This window comes from Phocoena sinus, chromosome X, assembly GCF_008692025.1.
Source record: "Phocoena sinus isolate mPhoSin1 chromosome X, mPhoSin1.pri, whole genome shotgun sequence".
NCBI lineage: Eukaryota > Metazoa > Chordata > Mammalia > Artiodactyla > Phocoenidae > Phocoena > Phocoena sinus.
Window position 1 is genome coordinate 114,752,706 of NC_045784.1, and position 23,489 is coordinate 114,776,194.

Here is a 23,489-nt window from a genome sequence, read left to right on the forward strand (position 1 = left end):
TGTGCCGCACAGCTTGCAAGATCTGTTCCCCGAACAGGGATTGAACCCAGGCCATGGCAGTGAAAGCCCAGAATCCTAACCACTAGGCCACCAGGGAAGTCCCGAGAAGGACTTTAAACCATAATGCTCAAGTAGCAGTGATTATACCTAGTGCCTATATTTTGGTAATTGTACCAAATACCATTCTCTATTAAAAGGAATCAAGGCTCCTTAGAGAAACAGCTGATCGCAGGGCTTGGGGCAAGGAAAGTATGAATCTGGGACATCTTATGCCAGAAAGTAAAACACTGCTCAAAAAATGATAGATTTGCCAAAAGGACACAGCAGCCAGCTTGCAGGGACTCTCACTGTCCGTATCTGAGATGTGAATATCAAAAAAAAAAAAAAGTCATGGTTATGAATAAAAACCCACTGACTAAAATAGGAGTCCACGAGTCCACAAGGATCAAATAAATGGTGGAGAAGGGAAAGTTCTTCTTTACACTAGAATGCCAATTAATAGTGTAGAAGGAATAAGGGAAGTAGAGAGTCACCATTGGGTAGTCATCATAACACTAGCAGGCAAGAAAGAGCAAAAGATACTAAAATTACTGGGGGAAAGTTTGATGAAAAACCAGGATACTTATAGTCTCAAAGTACTTCCACACAAAATATTTTACCAATTTCAGAGGGAAAACGCTAACTATGCAGTGGAGAAACACAGCAGACACCTCCTTAACCAAAGGATCAAGGGTCACCAGTAATAGGACGAAGTGGTACCATGTGCCTCCTGCAATGAGATGTTGAGAACACAACACCCCTTCTGTGGTATTTCTGCCCAAAATGCATAACCTGAATTTAGTAATGAGGAAATATCAGTCAATCTAAATTGAAGGACATTTTTCAAAATAACTGGCTAGTACTTCTCAAAACTATGAGGATCACAAAAGACAAGGAAAGACTGGGGGATTTCCAGGTTGAGGGAGACTAAAGACACGTAATGAGTAAGTGTGACACATAATCCTGGATGGAATCCTGGGCCGGAAGGAAATTTTTTTCCCTCTTGCTAAAAGAGCCTTATTGGCACCACAGGCAAAATATGAACGGGGTCTGTGCACTAGGTGGGATAGTTTTGTATCAAGGTTAATTTCCTGATTTTGATAGCTGCAATGTGGTCATGTAGAAATGTCCTTGTCTTTAGGAAATTTACACTGAAGCACTTAAGAGTAATGGGGTATCATGTATGTATCTTATTCTCAGATGGTTCAGAAAAAATGTGACACACACATACAAATATACACAGACACATACATACATACAAGCGAGTGGGAGGGATGGTAAAACTAATGTGGTTAAATATCAACAACTGAGGAACCTGGGTGAAAAATATATGGGAGTTCTTTGGGCTATTCTTGCAACTTTTCTCTAAGTGTGAAATAAAATAGTTCATGTATTTTTTAAATACTGAAAAGAAAAGTGAGTGTTTAAAGCCTGAGTCATGCATGAAAGGCTTTTATTTTTTGCCTGTCTACCCACCCCCGCCACCTTGCTCCAAAAACAATTTAGAGTCTTATGAATATGTAAAAAAAAACACAAGATACAATAAATCCAAAACAAGTAAGAAATACGTGCAGCCTTGGCAAGAACCTTGTAAATTGTCAAATTCTACAAAATGCTCTTGAAAATTTGACAGATTATGTGGAGAGGTTTCTCTTTGTTTTGGGAAACAACCCAAACTTCAAAACAGCTATCAGTTCTTTTGTGTTCCCCATATCCTTTTATTCAAAACTTGACTGCAATTAGACACAGAGAATGCAATACTGGGATATGGATAGGCTTAAAAATTTTACAGAATTTTATGCATGTGTACACACTTTATTAAGTTTGCATTCTAAGATATACACAAGGTCAGCAGTTCACAAAACTTATTATTATTCCAAAAGCAGTTATCATGAAACACAGTGATTATATGTCAGTCAAGCAAAAAGAGCATCTAGTAAATTTTCTTATCATATCATCTCTTATACTTGTTTTCAAATAGAAGCCTAAAATATGATATCATATTAGAATAGGAAGAGAGAATTTTACTTTATAATGATCACTTTTCAAATATTAGACTTTATATAAAAATAAAGGAGTACTGTCAACAAAGCTCACCTGAAGGTTAGCATCTCTATCTTTTATGTAATCCGAAACAACCCCTGCACAAACTTAACTTTCTAGTCACTTTAAACGATAAAAATGAACCTTGGCTTAAACAGTAAAGTCAGTTACCTTGCCTCCTAGTTCTCATAACAGAGGAACAACTGCATTTTCCTGTCCCAATTCTACCCCACCGCTGAATTTCAAAAATAAATTTAAATATCATTACATTCTAAAGGTTATGTCTTAAGAGTCCTAAATTAGAGCCAAAAAATGATGGCCAAAAGTGTCCCTTTAAGGCAAAGAAGACAGTAGAGAGCTGGTGGATAAATACCCTATAGGAGAAAACCACCTCTCAGTATTATATAGGCAGAGACTTTTAACATGGTTCTTTCACAAACAGAATAAATACACTGCATACCACTGATGTAAATTTTCTTTAAAATGACATACTGAGAACAATCTTCATAGTATGTACATTCATGTTAGGTTTGAAGGATTATGGACTTTGCACAGGTGAAAGCCAATATGAGAAATAAAGCCTCGAATGGCCATTATGGCAGTTATCACAATTTAAAATAAACAACACAGCTGATGCTACAAGAGAACTACTTACTGCAAGCTAAGTGATGCTCTCTTATAATTCAGAGAGAATAGGTTTCCCTTCAAGCCCTACAGTATTACTAGTCTGTGGGTACCCTCAAAGCACATCATCTTCCTTTAAAATTCAACGACCTTTGCCTTCAAAAGACACAAAAGCAGTAGTTTTCATTTCTTACATTCATTTAAAAATGGAATATTATGGTCCTAGCAGGCAAATTTGCATGTTAAATACAGACAATCCAACCACGATGTCTGAACATTAAAAGAGATCTATCACAACAGACATTTTGCACACAGTTTTAAATAATAAATAACATGGCAATAGATTACACTCAGGTTTTTAAAATAGCTCTATCGGGATTTTCCTCTTTTAAATGTTAAATAACTTATGGTACCGCAGACTTACTATCATGTACACTGTTGACAGCTCAAACAGCTTCTTAAAAGCAGAATGCACAATGACATTGACTTTGGCAGCTCCTAAAAGCTTCCTCATAGATATTAAACTGCGCTTCCCATAAGGCAGCATGTAGAAGAACTGGACTCTGATTCTGGGGGCAACACAATAACCAAAATACAGTTGACAACACCACTCACCACACAACAAAACAAACAACTCCAATGACAAAAAAGTAATCAGAAAGAAGCAGCAATCAAAACGGTATGTGGCAATCAGACACATAAAGCCCGTTGTCTATCCTACCTTATGATATACATCTTTACAGCATGATACTGAACCCCAAGGCCCCTCAGGCCTCATTACACCACCCAAGACAAGCTGTCAAGCTCCGTGTACACTTTTCTACACAGTGGTTTGTGTGTAAATAACATTATTCATTCATTTGTAGATGCTCCACACATCTGGTCAAGGCAGGAATTTCTTCTCCTTGATAACACCACCTAGAAACATTAACAATATTTTATATATTCCTTAGGGCAACAGGTTTGAGGAGAACAATATCAACTGGGGTAGCTTAGTCATAAGAAGCTGTGGTGACTAATCCCGGCATCCTGTTAAGTCCGTTTACATTCTCAGCACTAAAATCAACCCTTGCATCCTACACTCCAACAGCAAAGAAGCAATATGCACAGTAATGAAAGCAACGACATGTTTTTTCCCCTTTGTGAGAAATGGCAAGGAAGCGGCTCAAACAGGAAAGGGAAACAAAATAATGTACTTTAAGCTGATGCAGAAAAATAAAAACTTATATCAAAAGCAACGCATCTAATATTGTGAGATAAAGAGATTTGAGACTTATATAGTCAACAGAGAACAACAACAACAAAAATCTCTCAAGCAAGAGAATTTCTGATCAACTCTAGCTGTCATGACACTGCTGGGAAAAAGAACCATTGTTGAAAATACGTATTAGTGCTTTCCTTAAATGTATAGACTCTAAAATACGTGCTCTTTGAAGCACTGAGAAAAAAAAAAAATATATATATATATATATGTACTCTAAGCAATCAAAAATGAGTATTTGAAATCCATTACTAGTTCAAAATGAGATCAGCAAAAAGAGACCTAAGTAAGGTTACTACACTCATAAAATCAAACTTTAGAGAAGTGCCAAAAAAGAACGGCATCAAAATGGTTTAGATCAGTAACACTTTAATCCTCATTATGGATCAAAGTTCCCTGTGTTCCTCCCTGAATGTTTTCTGCAGGAAACAGCAGTTAGAACACTGAATCAGAAATGGGTAAGTCACTTGGGTGAGAGATCATCCATCAAGATGAACGGAGAGCATGAATTGGAGCATGCTACTGGAGCCTCTGCGGTTGTGCTGCCTTTAGCCAGTGAGTCTGAGGACAAGCCACTGCGGCTACTACTGCCATCCAAAATATCTGAACTGAGGACAAAGCAAAAAGAATTATAAGCAGATGCATCTATCAGGGTAAAGGCAAACATAACATGCAATGACATGGTTTCAAGAACTCACGGATCAGTACAGCATTGGTAAATCATAAAAAGCATAAAAGCAACAGCAAAACTAGAGAATGTACTATATTCAGATACCTGGGAGAGGACAATGTCAGAGAAATCCCAAGTTAAGACACGCAAGGTTCTGTATCATTTGGGTGCTCTCCTAGAGGCACCAGAAGGTCCAACATACCAGTAAGTGTTCCTCTTGACATGTCATGGTTTCCGTGAGGGAGTTCCCCTACCTTCCGCTCAAGCGATTTCTACCCTTATATTTCTCTTCTTTAAAAAATTGGTTTTATTTTTATACTTCTCTTCTTACCTTCAGCCTTCGAGTAAGAGGAGTGGTTACTCGTTGAGGTACCCTGGACTGTCGGAAGTATTCTAGCAAGTATACTGCTTCATGGTCCTTCCATTCCAGAACAGTCTTTCAACTGCTCTAGATTTTATCACTTCCCCACTCCCAAGAGCCCTTCGACTCATACACATTTTTTTCTAATTTCCTCCATTATTTGCCTTTTATGTTCTTCTCATTTTATGAATTTCTTAGACTATTTCCTTTCCTATTGCTTTCAAAACTCAAAGGTCTCCCTCCTATTTCTAAAAGACTTGTTTCTTTGATCCCTTCAGTTAACTTCCAGTCAAGCTTCTAATAGGAATGCTCTATATCCACAGACCCAATACCCTCACAGCCCATTTGCCTCTTGAATCCTGACAATTGGCTTGTGCTCCTGTCCTTCCACTAAGACTCCTGATCTGGTCATCAAGAGCCTCTAGAACCCAGCCTGGGGACACCTGACCCATCCAGCCCAGGCTCCCAGGGCTCCCAACAATCAAGCCAGCCTGCCTCATGAATCTGGCTACAGACTTTAGCGTTCACAATTGGCAGCCTTCACAATGTGACATGAGGCTGCCTTCCTGGCTACGATACCCATCAATACAACGTGTAAGCTCTGTGCTGTATATTTGGCCCGAATTCACTCATTCAGTCATTACATTTCTTCTAATATTTACTGAGTACCTGCCAAGTGCAGAATGTACGCCAGCTATTAGAAATACAATGGTATATAAGACAGACATGATCCCTGCCCTCATCTAATTTACAGTATAGTACAGGAGACAGACAGTTATATAATCATGCTAATAAATATATAATTATAATTTGTGATCAAAGCAGTAAAGATATAAGGGACTCTGAGAGTATATAACATGGGTGACCTGATCTAATTTGGAGGAATACGGAGGAACAAGGCTCCCCCAAAGTGATATTTGAGCAGTTGTCTGAAAGATGAGTAGGCCTTAACTGGGTAAAGCTGGGGAAGAAGCAAGGTTATTTCTAGGAGCCAAAACCAGGCTAGTATGGCTATAGCACAGGGAGCAAGGAGAACATGATGAGAGAAAGCTGGCGAGGGAGTCAGGTAGTTTTAGGATCTACACAGACACACTTTTTTATTTTTGAAAAGGAAACAAAGCATAGAATTGGAGAAGGACTTGTGAATCAGCAAATATAGGTTCTAGTTTAAGTTTGATCACTAGCTCCTTTGCAAAAGCTCATCCTGGTCTAAACTGCCCTGAAACTCAATATTATGTCTTTAATATTATCGTTTTTATGAATTTCCAAGTTAATACATTTCCACTGTTAAGCAACCTATGATACATTTGGAAGTTTCTGGGCTTTGTACCACCCTTAATAAAATGTAACTTCCCCCAACCCAGCTTCTCTACTCTTATATTTCTTCAAACTGTCATTTCTTTCTTTTGCCTGTGGATTGTTTTCAGATGGAAACAGAATACAAATAGGCTTTGGAAAAGTAAAAATATCGGGTTGGCCAAAAGGTTCGTTCGTTTTTTCCCATAAGATGGCAATAGTAGCGCTTAGTCATCTTTAACTTCATTCGAAACAATTTTGTTAGACTGTGTTGTGACAGCTGTCGTATCAGCGTGCATTTAAAAAATATCAAAATTGGTGAATTTTTGTGTAGCCATTTTAATATTGAAGATGGAAGAAAATAGCAACATTTTCGGCATATTATGCTTTATTATGTCAAGAAAGGTTAAAAACACAACTGAAACACACACAAAAAAGATTGTGCAGTGTATAGAGAAGGTGCTGTGACTGATCAAACGTGTCAAAAGTGGTTTGCAAAGTTTTGTGCTGGAGATTTCTCGCTGGCTGATGCTCCACAGTCGGGTAGACCAGTTGACGTTGATAGTGATCAAATCGAGACATTAATTGAGAACAATTAATGTTATACCACGCGGGAGATAGCCGACGTACTCAAAATATCCAAATCAAGCGTTGAAAATCATTTGCACCAGCTTGGTTACATTCATCACTTTGATGTTTGGGTTCCACGTAAGCAAAAAAAAAAAACAAAAAAAAACAAAAAAAAAACACCAAAAAACCAGTATTTCTGCATACGATTCTCTATTTAAATGTTCTGTTTTTAAAACAAATTGTGTCGGGCAATGAAAAGTGGGTACTGTACAATAATGGGGAACAGAAGAGATCATGGGGCGAGCGAAATGAACCACCACCAACCACTTCAAAGGCCAGTCTCCATCCAAAGAACGTGATGGTGTGCATATGGTGGGATTGGAAGGGAGTCCTCTATCATCAGCTCCTTCTGGAAAACCAAACGATTAATTCCAACAAGTACCGCTCCCAATTAGACCAACTGAAAGCAGCACTTGACAAAAAGCGTCCAGAATCGGTCAACAGAAAACGCATCATCTTCCATCAGGATAACGCAGGACTGCATGTTTCTTTGACGACCAGGTAAAAACTGTTACAGCTTGGCTGGGAAGTTCTGATTCATCCGCCGTATTCACCAGACATTGCACCTTCGGAGTTCCATTGATTTCTGTCTGTCTTTACAAAATTCTCTTAATGGAAAAAATTTCAATTTCCTGGAAGACTGTAAAAGGCACCTGGAACAGTGCTTTGCACAAAAAGATAAAAAGTTTTGGGTAAATGAAATTATGAAGTTGCCTGAAAAATGGCAGAAGGTAGTGGAACAAAACAGTGAATACGTTGTTCAATAATGTTCTTGGTGAAAATGAAAAATGTGTCTTCTAGTTTTACTTAAAAACCGAAGGAACATTTTGGCCAACCCAATAAAAATGGAAATAGTATATTTCCCAATCCTCCTACTCTATACTTTCTGCGGTCCAATGCATCATTAATAATACCACTTTTAAGTAAGAAGTTTGGAAAATTTAGCTGGCTCTGGTATTTTTTCAACCAAATGGCAAAATGGGTCTAAAATATGAATTATTCAAAGTACTGAAAGAAAGTTGCACAGATTATCTAAGACGTTGGAAAATCAAAAGACCTTTATATTTGCCTTTGGAACATATGTGATTTTCCTTCTGCAGCATTTTGCCTAGACTAATACTAAAATGAATTTACTTTCCTAAAGCACATATTGGCTGGGAAGCCGAAGGACACGCTCTCTGCTACTTGGCAGGAAGAAACAGGCTTAGATTAAAATTTGGCCACCAAACAGATAATCTGAATATAAATACTTTCTTATTCCAACCAGACTTATGGTGAGCCCTGGGTTAAAAGATTCCATTTGCCATAAAGCCTGCTTCTTAGGTGAATCCTGTATTCATTCAAAAACATAGAACGTGACTCGCCATGAAATCTGTCGTCTAATGCTGTTGATTACCTTAAAGAAATAAGCTAATAGGGAAGTTACCAAGAAAAAAAATGAGGCAACATTTCACTTCATGTATTTTTTCAAGAATATATTTTTTTCAAGAATTTCTTCTCAATTATTAACTATAAACATATATAATTGTGTTTCATTGACAGAAAAATAGCATACTTGCATTTAGTCTCCAGTGCAATTTAAATTCAGAGCCTGGTAAACCTTTAACCAGGTATTTTCACTAAACTAAAATCTAGTTTCTGTTCTAATTAATCTGGCACTACTATGCTTGGTCCCAGAAGCAGTGACTACAGGTCACAAATTACCCACTGTTAATATACCCACAAGCAAGACTTAACGTGATTTTGTAATTCCAGAGAGATCACTGTACAAAAGTGATTTTCACTATGTCTGCTATTAAACCTTCTACCAGGGCTTCTAAAAGCAACAAAGCGTGGTCCAATTTAAGTTTCTCTCTTTTTTCCTTTCCTAGTTTAAGCTCTGATGGAGGTGCTAATGAGCCTTAGACTAGTGGCCCAAAGCCAAACAACGGCAGGAAAGCAAAGGACCTAGACAATTCAAATTGGACACAGGAGTACGTGAAACAAAAGTAAACTAATTCATTTCAGCCACTGACTATACCAGTTGAGGCAGTATTTGAACCACACCACCAAAAATACTTATGACAGCTAAAGTAGTGCCCTCTGTCTAAAAAAACTAAGGGAGAAAGTATAAGGGAATCATTAAAACATTCAGTGATAAAGTAACAACAAAATTAGGTTGTCCAGTGTGACTCACGCTATCACGCATCTGGTGGAGCCACTCTTGTGCCTTGTCCAGTCAGTAAATTGGGTTCTATCAGATAAATGCCAGGCAGGTAAATGCGCTAGAAATCAGCCGCAGCCCTATCAGTCCCAGCACAGATTTTAGTATAAGGTAAGACTACAGGGCATCCCCCTACCCCTTGGTGTGGGTTAAACTGGTCCATAGGGTTTGTTCTCTACTCTCTACTATCTTACCTTACGAAGACCCAGCATTATCTTGCTGTATAACCTCTAGGTTTTTAAGATCACATAGTTAAATATGATCAGTTCCACTGTCACTTTGGGGATAGGAGTTTTAAAGTATCAGCACATAGGGATGTAACGTACAACATGATCAAGATAATGAACGTGGCTATATGTTATAAATGAAAGTTGTTAAGAAAGTCAAATCCTAAGAGGTCTCATCACAAGGAAAAAATTCGTTTTCTATTTCTTTAATTTGGTATCTACATGAGATGATGGACGTTCACTAAACTTATTGCGGCCGTCATTTCATGACGTACGTGAGTCACATCACTATGCTGCACACCTTGAACTTATACAGTGCTGCATGTCAACTATACTCAGTAAAACTGGAAGAAAGAAATTTTAATGAAAAATACTGCTCTTTAATCACCAGAAAAAAAGTATCAGCACAGAAGTCTAAGCTGCTCACATAAACATCTTCAAGTATATGTGAACATTTCTGTCATAATAAATAATGATTACCTTATTCTTTGTACATGTAACATACTCATGATAAAATTTTCTTGCCGTGACACACACATTAAAAAAATGTTAAAAGTCACTAAGATAAATCTAGTGTAAAATGTTAAAATAAAACCATAAAGGTTAAGTCAGCAGTCCTGTTAACACTAAGGCACTGGGCAGGAAATTTCATGGAAGACTTTTTCCTTTTCTGTAGGAGAAATAGACTATCACTTAATCTTCACTACATGGCTAGCAGCCCTGAAAACTCCTTTATTTTATATGCCACAGATAGCCTTATTCCTAAAAGAATGAGGAGCAGAACAAGAGTTCCCAGCATGAAGAAAAGAATGAAAGCGCCATGTAAAGGTGTACTTCCGAGCTATGGTCAAACTCCTGATGTTCATAAGGACTAAATGCAGAATGACGTAATTCCTACCTTGTGGTTAACAAAGGTCCCCGGATTTGCTTGGCAAAAAAAAGAATTCTTAGTAAAAAATAGGTTTATAGGGCTTCCCTGGTGGCACGTGTTCGAGCCCTGGTCCAGGAGGATCCCACAAGCCGTGGAGCAACTAAGCCTGTACGCCAAAACTACTGGGCCTATGCTCTAGAGCCCGCGTGCCTAGAGCCCGTGCTCCGCAACAAGAGAGGTCGCCGCGATGAGAAGCCCGTGCACCACAATGAAGAGTAGCCCCCGCTCGCCACAACTGGAGAAAGCCAGCGCACAGCAATGAAGACCCAACAAAGCCAAAAATAAATAAATAAAATAAACAAACAAACAAAAAAGATTCAATCACTAAAAAAAAAGAAATAGGTTTATGAAAAGGAGGCCTACTATTCCTTTGCATAGCAGTTGGCACACCGGACACAAACTCCATATGGGTCAATACTCAAACTTCACATTTATTGATAATTTATACTTCAAAGATGCAAGCTTTTAAAGATCATTATCTAGTATATAAACTTTAAAGTTTTAAAACCCATCTCTTCTTTATGGAGTGGGGCAGGGAACAAACTATAATGATTGAAATGATGAGATAATACCTACTGATGATCTGATACCTTTTCTCTCCCTAAAATGTATAAAAATGGTTTCCTTAGTTATCGAGTAGATTGTTATCCTTGGCAACAGGTAGCTTCTGTCTCTGTCCCCATTTCTAAGAATATGGATCTCTGATCAACGAAGCTGCTTTTAAGAGATAGGAAAAAAAGTTTCTGCAAAAGCAGAATCCAATTGTACGTATCATGAATAACTCATATTTAAATTCTGTTAATTGTAAGACATAAATGTCAGCAATCTTAGTACACAAGGTGTTCCAAGTGTCTTATTGCGACTGTCAGCTTTAACAGCCTCAGAAGTCCAGATGCTCCAAACTTACTAAAAACATCGCTTGAAAGTTTAATCACCTAAATATCTTTGGTACTGAGTTTTGTGAATTTTGAGTAATAAGTTTCTTTTTAATATATTACTTGAGCCATATGTTGGCTTGTTAGCACTCTATGAGCAGCCACGAATAAAGCCTATCTCTCCAGTGTGAGGCGACACTTTTTGTGTTTACAGATCAGAAGTGCCCTTCATCCCCAATGTTGATGTTCCCAGGGCTCCCACAGCCAGTCACATGTCTACGGAGAATGGAGGTGGTGGCAATAGAAATAGAAGCCTCATGGGAGTTCCCTGGTGGCCTAGTGGTTAGAATTCCAGGTTTTCACTGCCGTGGCCTGGGTTCAACCCCTGGTCAGGGAACTGAGATTCTGCAAGCCATGTGGCATGGCCAAAAAAAAAAAACAGAAGCCTCACAACAGCTACCATCACAGACAGCTTAGGTTGTGCTGCTCAGAGGAGTAAACGTCTGAACAAGGGGAGAGGGCACTTGGTAAATGCCATATATTCTCTGTCCTTCCTTACTTATTAGTGTGAACCTGTTTCATAGCGTCAAGCACAGTCAGCCTACAGCAATATTAAAAAAAAAAAAATCACCTCACCCTGTATGTTTTTAGCTTGGCGAATGCTTTCATATCATTTAACATGAACTTGGTTACTTGGTTAGTAACTGCGTAAGGAAATCTATTTATAATGTCATGTGCCTATATTAAAACACACTTTACCATAAAAGTGATATGCAGTTTCCACTCAGTATAGAGTTTCACCCACTAGTCCTCTTGACAAGCTTTAGAAGTTTTCTCTTTGCAATCATCTACATACCTGGAAAGACATTCTGTACCAAATTTAGCACATTGAGCTAACAAGGACAGACAGGGATGAGAGAGAAGAGAGAGTGTGGGGCTGAAAATAGCCAGAACCATCTAAAAGGCATCTGTTCCAAGGTTAGAATGGTACTGATCAACGAGCCTAATGAGCTAGAATAATCTGTGACTTCTTGGGTCAACTAGAAGTAGAGGTTACCTTGGAAAAACAATGAATAAGTGATTTGGAAAGAAAGAATCGTCAGTCTGTATAACTTATAAGTGGCTTACAGGATTCTTCCATTTAGAGAGCACCATCTTTTTTATTTTAAAGTGAACGCCCTCTGGGGTTCTTAAAAAAAAAAGAACCTTAGCCATAAAATTCAGGGAACAAAAAGTTCTGCAAGGCACTACACAATTGCATCCAGAACGTGGGTGCTCAGTAAGTTGACTGAAACGTACTGAAAGATTTCAAAATATCACCTGGCCACTGCTATTATCCCTTTCTCTTCCTTCCTATAAGTATGTTGGCATCCAAGTACTCAACTCATCCAAGTACTCAAGTTTGGGTACAGGAAAAGAAGTTAACTTTCGCACAAAAACATGAAAGGGCCTTAAGTTAGACATCTAAACTCGGATGAGTAAGACTAAAAGACTAAAAAAAAGTTATGTGAACAGACCACAGGAATCTGCAAGTGTTACTATTTAAACGAAACTTTAGTTACTATTGTGACGAAACACCCCAAAATTTTCAAAAAGATTTTATAACAACAGATAGTGCTATTTAGAAAATGCCATGCTTAAGAGAATGCTGGTGTTCTCTGCTAAGTTAAAAGGATATAATACAAAATGCAGGCAGAGCAGCTACAATCAAGGCATATTACCCAGGGCAACCCAGAAGCTCCTTCTCATGCCATCCAGCTGTTGACACTCTCCCACACTATTAGCACCTACTGAGAGGCTGACCTAACAGGAGCTAGGCATGAAGGCGAAGGTGCCAAAAAGATACACGCACTTCCAAAGGAAGTCCTGGTGACTTTCAAAGAATCTGGTTTCTCACACTGTCTACATCTCCATGGAGATTTCACCTCTAGGGAGCATGGATAAAAAGTTGAATATGTTTTAAATGATCCCAATATACTTTTGCTGCGGTTCTTTTCAAATACATCATTCCCTAGTATCCTTTGGATTTTATTTCATTTTTTACCATGAACTGAGATCAGACAATTGTGCAGCCTCCGGAGACAGCATAGTGGTAGTGCCTTGGAAGAGCCTCTTGGGCTGGCTTTCGGTCTCCATTTCACCTAAAACAGAAAGAGATGATGCTACCATAAAGCAATTTTACAGATACAGGCTTGCTGCTAAAATGGGGTGATCTTTGTTTAACCAAAGATCGGAATACTTCAAACTGTTACTTGAAAGCTATTTTCCCATGTGCTTTTTTTTTTTTGCTGTACGCGGGCCTCTCACTGTTGTGGCCTCTCCCGTTGGCGGTACACAGGCTCCGGACGCGCAGGCTCAGCGGCCATGGCTCACGGGCCCAGCCGCTCCATGGCATGTGGGATCTTCCCGGACCGGGGCACGAACCCGTGTCCCCCGCATCGGCAGGCGGACTCTCAACCACTGCGCCACCAGGGAAGCCCCCCATGTGCTTTAATGTAGAAGAAATATACTGCCACATAAACTCAACTAAAAAGTCAGCAGCCGGGGCTTCCCTGGTGGCGCAGTGGTTGAGAGTCCGCCTGCCGATGCGGGGGACACGGGTTCGTGCCCCGGTCCGGGAAGATCCCACATGCCATGGAGCGGCTGGGCCCGTGAGCCATGGCCGCTGAGCCTGCGCGTCCGGAGGCTGTGCTCCACAACGGGAGAGGCCACAACAGTGAGAGGCCCATGTACCGCAAAAAAAAAAGTCAGCAGCCCTAAAAATACCTTCTCATTTATTGTATGTAGTCTGCTGCCCATATAGTCAGGTTCTTTAATAGAAAAGTAGAACACTGATTGCATTAGGCAAAATGAATCAAGACTAATAACTACAGCAGAAATAAAGTATCCCCCAAGAGCTGAAGCTCACGGTGAATAATAATTTATGCTAGATGATTAGTAAAGACTCTTGATTTTATATATTTTAATGTCAGAACATTTCCTGAGTTGAAGTCAAATGGATTCAAAGGCATGCAGTCTGATAAAGAGCATATAAATCAAAGGTTGCTTTAGGCTACTTAGTGAAAATGAAGATTAGAAAATATAAGTTTGAAAGCACATCTGTAACTGAAAGCAACTATTAATTAATTCACAAAATTGATGTTGTACTGGCTACTTCAATCCTACAGATTTTCTCAGAACTGGGAATGGAAAAACTTTGCATCAGAACAAATAATGCTTAACATTTTGCCACTGGGAGTGCACAGACTAACAACCCTAATTAGACAGAAAAGCCCCTTTCCAAATAAGCTATGAGTTAAAACACACATACCTTGGTTTCAAAGCTCTTTATCTGAGCTTTAAAACTGAACGTTAAAGACAATTTAATTCATGGGCCTATCTACACTCCATTAAGAAATGAGCAACCATGAACTTAAACCTCTACAAGATTCTTATGATGGAAAAAGATCAAGGAAGAACAAATGCAACATTCATTTTTTCCCCATATTATTAATTAATTCATATTATCTTTCCTCTGGAGCTATTCTGAAAATTACTGCAATTCAAGAAAGGTTATGTTTTCATTTGCTTTTTTCCATGCTTTAACATGCGGCTTTTCAAAGTTGCTGCCGGGCTTTCAACACCTCATTAGCAAAAGACTTTAGCCGTTTTTTAGCAAGGAATCCCTCCATCTGCTGGTATATTTTGGAATAGCTTTGAAACTGAACAACCATATTACATTCCATCAACTTCCTACAACATATTTAAAATTAATACTAATAACTATACTAGCTTTAATTTCCAAGTTTTATTTTCACATAATAGCTCCTGAGAAGGTTCTTCGGATTGTAAATAATTCCTTGCAGCATTAAGGAAAAAGACTATTAGTTTATAAAATAAAATTTATTCACTAAATACAAATATTGTCACTGTATCAGCATCTATTCCCCACAGCACACCATCTTTAATTTTAAGTTGTCTGAAATATAGCACTTTTTTTTTTTTTTTTTGGCGGTACGCGGGCCTCTCACTGTTGTGGCCTCTCCCGTTGTGGAGCACAGGCTCCGGACGCGCAGGCTCAGCGGCCATGGCTCACGGGCCCAGCCGCTCTGCGGCATGTGGGATCTTCCCGGACCGGGGCACGAACCCGTGTCCCCTGCATCAGCAGGCGGACTCTCAACCACTGCACCACCAGGGAAGCCCTATAGCACTTTTTGAATCTGTGTATGATGCTATACCACTGGAAAGTCTTCGCCGAAGCTGCAAGTATCTGTTTACCTAACATTAGAAGAGTTGATTTGTTTACTAGCTCCAGAGGTGATCTGCACAAAAAAAACCACTTACTGAATTGCTTTTTTAAAATGATCATTAAAACTCTCATTTAAAATGACATCCAACACTTGTAATCATGTGGTCATATCCCCAGGAATAATGACTAAACCCGTGTTAAATTTCTTTGCCTTTTTTTTAATAGACTCCATTGGGTGCCCTCTATAAGCATCTAAAACTAGCACTGAGTGAGATCATTTTCGTTCAGTGCTTTGTGGTTTAAAATAAGGTAATTAAAGAGAGCACCCCTTGGGAGTTTGGGGTTAGTAGATGCAAACTATTACACATAGAATGGATAAACAACAAGGTCCTACTGCAGAGCACAGGGAACTATATTCATTATCCTGGGATAAATCATAATGGAAAAGAATATAAAAAAAGAATGTCTGTGTATAACTGAGTCACTTTGCTGTACAGCAGAGATTGGCACAGCATTGTAAATCAACTCTACTTCAATAAAAACATTAATTTAAAAAAAATAAAGTGTATTTCTTATAAACCACACACACAAAAAAGAGTACCCTATCATATCAAAAACCCTATAGAGACTCAAATGGGAGGCATCAATGGTGGTGACTTATATTTGAGCATACAGCATGTGTATGGACTTATTTGCTATGACATTAACACATATTTCTGCAATGTATCAACTTACATCTCTTTTATATTCAGATCACTGAGAGGCAAAATTTCTGGAATATATATTGATATTATGAATATCTGAATAAGATTCAGTTATGAAGTATAAAAAATATAGACAGTATCAAATAACTAATTCCCAGAATTTAGAATCAGTAAAGCATACATTGGAAAGAATATTTCACTATTTCTTTAGAAGAAAGGAGTCATGCCTTGAACTCATTTCAGACAGAAATGCTAATTTGTAACTCAAGCTGGACTATGTTTAATAGCAGAAGGGGGATGACACATACCTTTTCTTTTAAGAGGACCAAGAACACTGGGCCTAATGCACTTGACTGGACTCTGGCTTCTCCTGCTTTAAAGAATAAACAAACAGGATGACATTAAAGTACTTTTGGCAAATCAATAAAATTGACGGATACATAGGGAGAAATGGACAACGTCTGTGTGGTAGGTTGAGTACACGATCTGACCTGGCATATGACAATCTGGAATAACATGGCATTTTAAGCTATTTTAAAAACTCGTTTTCTGGGCTTCCCTGGTGGTGCAGTGGTTGAGAGTCCACCTGCCGATGCAGGGGATACGGGTTCGTGCCCCGGTCCGGGAAGATCCCACATGCCACGGAGCGGCTGGGCCCGTGAGCCATGGCCGCTGAGCCTGCGCGTCTGGAGCCTGTGCTCCGCAACGGGAGAGGCCACAACAGTGAGATGCCCGCATACAGAAAAAAAAAAAAAACTCGTTTTCTAAGACAAAATATCCACAACACTTTAAAAAAAAAGATAAACCTTATTAATAAGTTGTTTGGGATTTTGACTGGTCTACAATTAAAAAAATTTTTTTTCCTTATCCTTATAAAGAATATATTTTCAAGTGTGTGTGTCCCCTCTGAACATAAACTGGCATAAGTCTCAAAAAAATAAATATGGTAAAATGTTAATGGTAGAATATATAGGTGGTAGGTATATGGATGTTCACTGTGAAATTCTTTCAGTTTTGCTGTTTGAAAATTTCCATAATAAAATGTTGGGGGAAAAGTTCACCAAAGAGACAAATTTAATGAACAGCCTTTCAACCACATTTAAAAAGCAGGTTTACTTACCTGGAAAAGCGTCTTGGACTAGGAACGGGACTTGGTGGTAGCCCGCTGCTGCTCACAAACATTTGTAAGGATGGTGAAAAACACTGCTAGGGAAAAACGTATTAAAATACTTCTAGTGCTCCAGTTTTCAAAAGGTTCTTATCAAAATGACAACAACAGCATCCTTAGGATTGCTTACCTGTCTGTCTCTCATACATGTTTATGAGAGAATACATAGATAGATAGATAGACAGATGGATAGATTGATAGATTTTTTTCAAATTACTACTATAGACTTTTATTAATTTTCCTTCCAGTCATTGAATTCATCAAAATTGAGGCAGTGTGTGTGTGTGTGTGTGTGTGTGTGTGTGTGTGTGTGTGTGTATTTTAGAGAATAAACAGGTCAGTGTGTGAAAGAGAGTTAATATCTTGTCAATGAACCTACCTTTCCAAATCCTCTGGTGGGTGATGGTGCTGGAGAAACCGGAGTGAAGTCAATCCTTTTAGGAGAATATAATTTCTCTGGCTTGTCAAAATCACTATCACTCTGTAAATAGAAAGTGTTATTTCCTCATAATTCACAACTCAACACATCACAGTTCTTCTTTACTACACAAATAGGCCTACATTTTTAGAGCAGAAATGTATAGACTCTAAAAAGTTGCAATCTCATATTCTGGTGGGAAAGCAGAGATCAAAAACACTGAATTCAAATGTGGAAACAGGAGGGCAAGAGGTAAATGAAAAAAATGAATGAAGCCAATGAACAATATAGCGGGTTCTAGAAAATAAAAAACAAGCAGATATGTGAAAACTTTACCAGGCTCAAGCTCTCATCCCATGATTGGCTTATCTGCATTGCAGTTTGCACTTCTCTAAAACAGACAAAAATGAATGGCCATTAGTGCTCGTAAACAAGACATACCTTTGCCCACACCCTGTTCTTGTGAGGCACTAACCTTTCATGTGCAGTTTCTCTGTTCATCATATCCATGCCTTCCTCCTGCAAAGGCAAACATGTGCTGAAAACATAAAATTTATCCACACAGTTCTCTATTTCAAAGAAAATGAAAAGGACTTTTCTGCCTCATTTGACATCATCACAGTACACCGGGACTGACATTTTAAGACTGTCACCTGTGCCACATCTGTATTTTATCTGCCCACTCAGAAGAATTTGAACCTGTCCACAACTAACCAGAGTGGCAGCCTGACTCATTTTTAATATCTAAATCTGCAAAATGAAAATAAAATCAAAATGTAAAATGCAGAAAATCACAGATCTGAGCCAGTAAGTAAAATTTACCCTTTTGATTTGAAGCAGTCTGCTGCTAGGAATCCGATTAGGTGAGGGTGACAGCAACTGGAAAGAAGAAGTAAACATTTACTATTTTCTGAATCACAAAGCAGCGGCCTGCTGTCAGTGCCAGTGTACAACCTCTTCCTAGATAATTTTTCATATTCTTCTTAGAAATCGAGCTCTTTAAATCACTGAACATTAATGCACTAGAGAGGCAGTACATTCAGGGTTTTTTTTGATCACAATGTAATTGATAAAGAAATTTGGTTACAAGAATTATGACTGATTATAATTTTAACCCTTGAAAACCTTCATCTCTGGCAAAAGCCAAGAAGCAAGTAATTGTGCATTTCCTGGTTGGAAAACAATGCTTCAGTCTTCCTCTCCTAAGCAGGCAAAGGTAAGTAAACTGAGAGCCATTCAGCAACTAATGTTTCAACATTTTATCCTATGTGAAATGACCCACGAGTACATTCAGTCTTTAGAAAGTACACCAGGTGTCCAACCTCAAAGCACCATCTGTCGCTAGACAGGCACTGACTTTAACATTTTTCCCAAAATGATGCAGAGCCGTGTACGTTTATGTAAAAAAAGACTCCAGGTCTTAGAAATAGCCATTACCCCACTTATCTAAAATAAGGAACTCTATACGAAGGGAAAGCAAAAACACTGATTCTATTCATTTTTATTACCAACGCACTGACGGAGGAAGACAAGCAAATAAGCCCAATATAATATATTGTCTACGATTAATGTTTATCGAAAACACTTTAAAACTTCAATAAGGAGATTTTACTTGCGTGATCTAAGTCAATTCTAAAATTAGATCACTAATGCTATCACCACAAAGCTTACTAGTTCAGAAAAAAAATCAATGTAGAGGCAAGGTGCATTTTTAAGATAACTGTTGCTTTCCCTTAGATCATTTTTTAATAACACAAAGATGAAATGACTTGGGGGCCAAATTATGTTCCTTCAAAATCATCATAATCTGATCATGAAATGTAAGGTACAATTTATATCAACATCTTACTCAGTTGCTGGTTGGCGGGGGGAGAGTCTATAGCCATAATGTAAACAACTGCTATTTATTCCATGATGAAATGAAAATGAATCTGTAATACTATAAAACCAAATATGACAATTATCCTGCTACAAGAGACCCTGTCCTATTCAAACTTTAAAAAATACTCATGTAGTGAGCAGTATAAATGGTGATGATAAACTGCTCTAAGGTTTTTAGGCAAAAGCTAATTCTGGTGAAATTTTTTTAAAGTTATCCACTAAAATAAGATTTTACCTCAAAAGAGATCCCTTCATTTCCCACCCCTTTCTTTTACTTCTTCCTCTCCTAGGCTTTGAAACAAGAAAAACTTTACCAGTAAATTCCTTTCCAAAAGTATTTTTTTCCATTATGAAAGTAATATATGTTTGCTGGTGAACTCCTGATAAGGTCATTTGAAAAATGCTAAGCTACTAGGCAAGTAAATAAGGCAGGAAAGACTCCATCAGGATACTGTGGCAGAGAGCATGAACATGTCAGTCAGGGAACAAAAGAAACCCCAAAGGCAACGAAATAATCAGGAAAGCCGAAGTACGGATTGCCAGAAGCTGACTGTGGAGAAAGCCACAAGCTTAGATGGTACATCTATATCACCCACAACTCGTCAATTTGAGACAGAACTGGAGAGTAGACCCGCAAGAGGGACAGAGAACAGCAGAGCTGTGTCCAGTACCAGCAACAAGAGCAATGGATGGGCTGAGCAAAAAGCCAAGAACCTCAAGGAGGCGCCAATTAATGGTGTGAAATTAGAGCAAAGGGCTTAAATGGGACCAGAACAGAGGCCCCTGACACTGGGGACTTTAGCAGCATGGTTTTTAAATGGAGTTGTGGTAGGTGTAGTGAGATTATAAACTGGCTGAATTGTTGGCAAGGAGTCAGAGGCAGTTGAGTGTGGATTAAACTTTGAAAAAGCTCGGAGAGGGGAAGGGAAAAAGGGAAAGACAGACGTATGAAAAAGAAGAGAAGCTTGTCTTCCAGATATGAGATGTGTGAGCCGGGAGAAGAAGGCGGGAGGGAAAGAGCCAGCAAGGAAGAGACTGTGAGGACACAAGATAGAGCAGAGACGACAGACTAAGCAAAGGCACAGGGGAGTCCGACAAATTCCCAACCATTAGCAGAAAGCACCCCATGTGAAGGGAAAGACGCTTCCAGGAGAAGAAAGCTGCCGGTTATGGAAGAGAGGTGTCTGCCTTCTCTGAGAAGTGAGAAGGGTCATCTGCTGAAAGTGAAAGGGGGTGAGGCAGGACGATTGTTGTTTCTGAGAAGATTTCTGAATATTGCTTCGGAGAACAGCACGGGGCCACTGGCACCTTGAACCCAACATGCCTGGAAAGAATGTTATTTTTTTCCCCTTCAAACGACCAATTCCTCTTATTTCTCTACCCAGAGTAAAGGCAACACTTTTCCCCCTGGTCACCAAGAAACAAAATCTCAGTCACTGCAGTCCTCTTCTCCTGCCTTTCTATCTAATCAGTTAATAATGAAGGTCCTAGTTCTGCACATCTCTTTCTTCAGCCCCGCCCTCCCCCCCACCAGCTCTTTCCATTTCAGTCTGCATGCATTTTAGTAGAGCCAGAAGAAAGACTATTAATGAGAGATGCACCCCGCCAGAGTTGATAAGAATCTTCACATCTTAGAAAAGAGCCAAGTGAAGTTCAGAGGGGCAAAATCATTTTCCCTTCTTTGCTATGCTGTTGAGATCAGAACACGGCTGAAGAACATATAGAAACATTTTTCACATATACAGCAAAAACGAGTAGTTCTATGTTCTAGTATGCTCAGGGAAGAAGGGGCAGTAAACGAAATCTCCAGAGAGCTACCATTTCCCCCTTGAAGTATCTGTAGCCACTTCAGCTGGAAATCTTTCTTAAAAGTGTTATATTCCCCACCCCCATTTCTTAAACAGATTTGACCAAACAGAATGGCACTGGAAGATCTCTATTCTAATCCCAGCTCTGCCACTTACTAACGGTGTGATTCGGAGCAAGTTACTTAGATCGGCTGAGTCTTAGCTGTTGCCTCTTTTAACTGGGAAAAACATCTTTTGCCCTGCCTACTTCACAGGGGTTGCTATGAGAATTAAATGTGTGAAAGTACTCTGTAACATGTAATATACCATATGAGTGTAGGTATTACTATAATTTAAGGAAAGGTTAATGACCCAGGTATCTGTAGGAACATCAATTATTTTACAGTTCAACACCAGTGACACCCTCAGGGTCTATTAACGGGCTCTCAGCCCTAAGACCAACCCACGGGCTGATTTTGTAAGAACCTCTGTCCGCTTTTCAGTTTTCCCCTCTCCTCCCTTGCTGCTAATAAACCTTTAACCCAAATGTACCTCTTCTGATTTGCTGCTTCTCACACACTACTGGGTTGGAAGCTTATTATAACTGTGCATACATTTTAGATGATTCAGAGGTCAGAGAGCCCCTCCTATAAATAAACTGATGAACCTTTGTGCACAGTCTATGGAAATCTGGTTCAGCCATTTAGAGGTCTATCTGCTTACATCTCATATCTTCCAGGGCACTGCAATTACCGGATAAGTGGGCTCCACATGTGGAGGGCTACTATGTAAAAACCTCAACATAATTTCTCCCAACACAACCAACCAACTAAAAAATTGTTCCCTCATGGCTCTGGCTATATAGACCAGTCACCATCAGCACCTCTACTGGAATACAAATCCAAGCTTTTTCAAATAGACTTTACTTTGAATGGATAGCACTGTCCAACAAAAATAAACACTCTGCTACCATATACATGATTTTTGCATCCTAGGACAAATAAAGACCACTGTTCTCAGTTATAATTAGAAGTTAATCCTGACTTACCTCACTACCATATGCAAGTAGTGACAAAAAACAAGGAACAATGTTTAAAAATACCTAGTCCCACAGCCAAGAAAAAATTCTAACCAGGTTTCCTTTTTGCACCAAAAGCTAAAAATAGCCACAGCATAAGCAGTAAACAAGACAGGTAATATCATCTGTTTCTTTTGTAAGCAATGGTGCAGAGCACATCATCTCAAGAAAGAACTACATTTGCGAGTGCTTCCCCCATCCCAACTACTAATGATACTTACTCCTATACTTACCAAGCTGTGACGGCTCATGATGGTTGTACTATTCCTCCGAGTTCTAAACATGTAAGGTTGAAAAACCTGGGAAAGGTCACTGAAAAATAAAAAAGAAAATGATTAATGTCTTCTCATATAAGGTATCCTTCGACTGTATTAACGCCAGCTCTCTGGCTAACAGTGAAATCGACAACGGCTCCTCATTTCATACAATGTAGCACCTCCTCACAATCCTCCTCCTCTTCAGAGCTTCCCGAGTGGTGTGCTGTGGATTACAGGTTGGCTGATACTGATCTCCTCCGCCTTAGGGGCCGGCTAGGAGAGGTATGGGGCGGAGCTCCAGACTGGTTGTCTCCAGCTCCTTCTGGGCAGAACTCACGCCCCCAGACCGGTTACCACCAGACACCGGCAGCCTCATCTGTTTACCCCAGAGGACCTACCCGCAATTGTTACTGCTTTCTACATGTGCTGTGACTTGAGAAGGGCTGGGGAGCCCTGATGTCCAGTGGGAGCCCTATCAGCACATCTCCCACTATTGCCCTAAACATGTGTTCTACTTTGGAACCCTGCTGTCCAACTACATCAGCACACCTGCAATCTTGCTACTGTTGCCCCTTCTGCCTCGAATGCCTTCCCTCCCACCACCATCTGTCCAAACCCTTCCTGTCCTTCAACACCCATCGAAAATGCCAGACCCTCCACAAAGCCCCTCTTCATTCCACAAATCTAATGCGATCTTTCCCTCCTTTGCATTGGGTGGGAGCACAATGGGAAATCAGATGTTTCTTGAGACACCGACTTTTTTATTAAAGGAAAGTGTGCATGTGGTTTAAACCCCTTGGTAGAGGTG

The 23,489-nt window shown here is 39.3% G+C and overlaps 1 protein-coding gene and 1 non-coding gene across 10 annotated transcripts in view; both read right to left on the reverse strand.

Annotated features, from left to right (window-relative positions):
* FAM122B (family with sequence similarity 122B) overlaps positions 1-23,489 on the reverse strand; it is an 82,002-nt gene that overhangs the window by 56,051 nt on the left and 2,462 nt on the right. The window contains exons 2-10 of one of the 9 annotated variants that reach the window (XM_032619992.1): positions 22,658-22,736; positions 18,501-18,557; positions 18,154-18,197; positions 18,015-18,069; positions 17,640-17,741; positions 17,213-17,298; positions 16,401-16,465; positions 13,205-13,301; positions 1,604-4,575 (exon numbers count right to left, since the gene is read on the reverse strand). In XM_032619992.1, the coding sequence (XP_032475883.1) occupies positions 4,431-4,575; positions 13,205-13,301; positions 16,401-16,465; positions 17,213-17,298; positions 17,640-17,741; positions 18,015-18,069; positions 18,154-18,197; positions 18,501-18,557; positions 22,658-22,736 (730 nt within the window). In that variant the 3' untranslated portion in view covers positions 1,604-4,430. Of the gene's footprint in view, positions 1-1,603; positions 4,576-13,204; positions 13,302-16,400; positions 16,466-17,212; positions 17,299-17,639; positions 17,742-18,014; positions 18,070-18,153; positions 18,198-18,500; positions 18,558-22,657; positions 22,737-23,489 lie in introns of those variants that run through there. The other 8 variants (XM_032619995.1, XM_032619993.1, XM_032619994.1 and 5 more) reach the window with 8 other exon arrangements.
* LOC116748199 lies at positions 10,023-10,157 on the reverse strand. The gene has a single exon (XR_004348210.1). It is a non-coding gene; the product is annotated as a small nucleolar RNA U109 (small nucleolar RNA).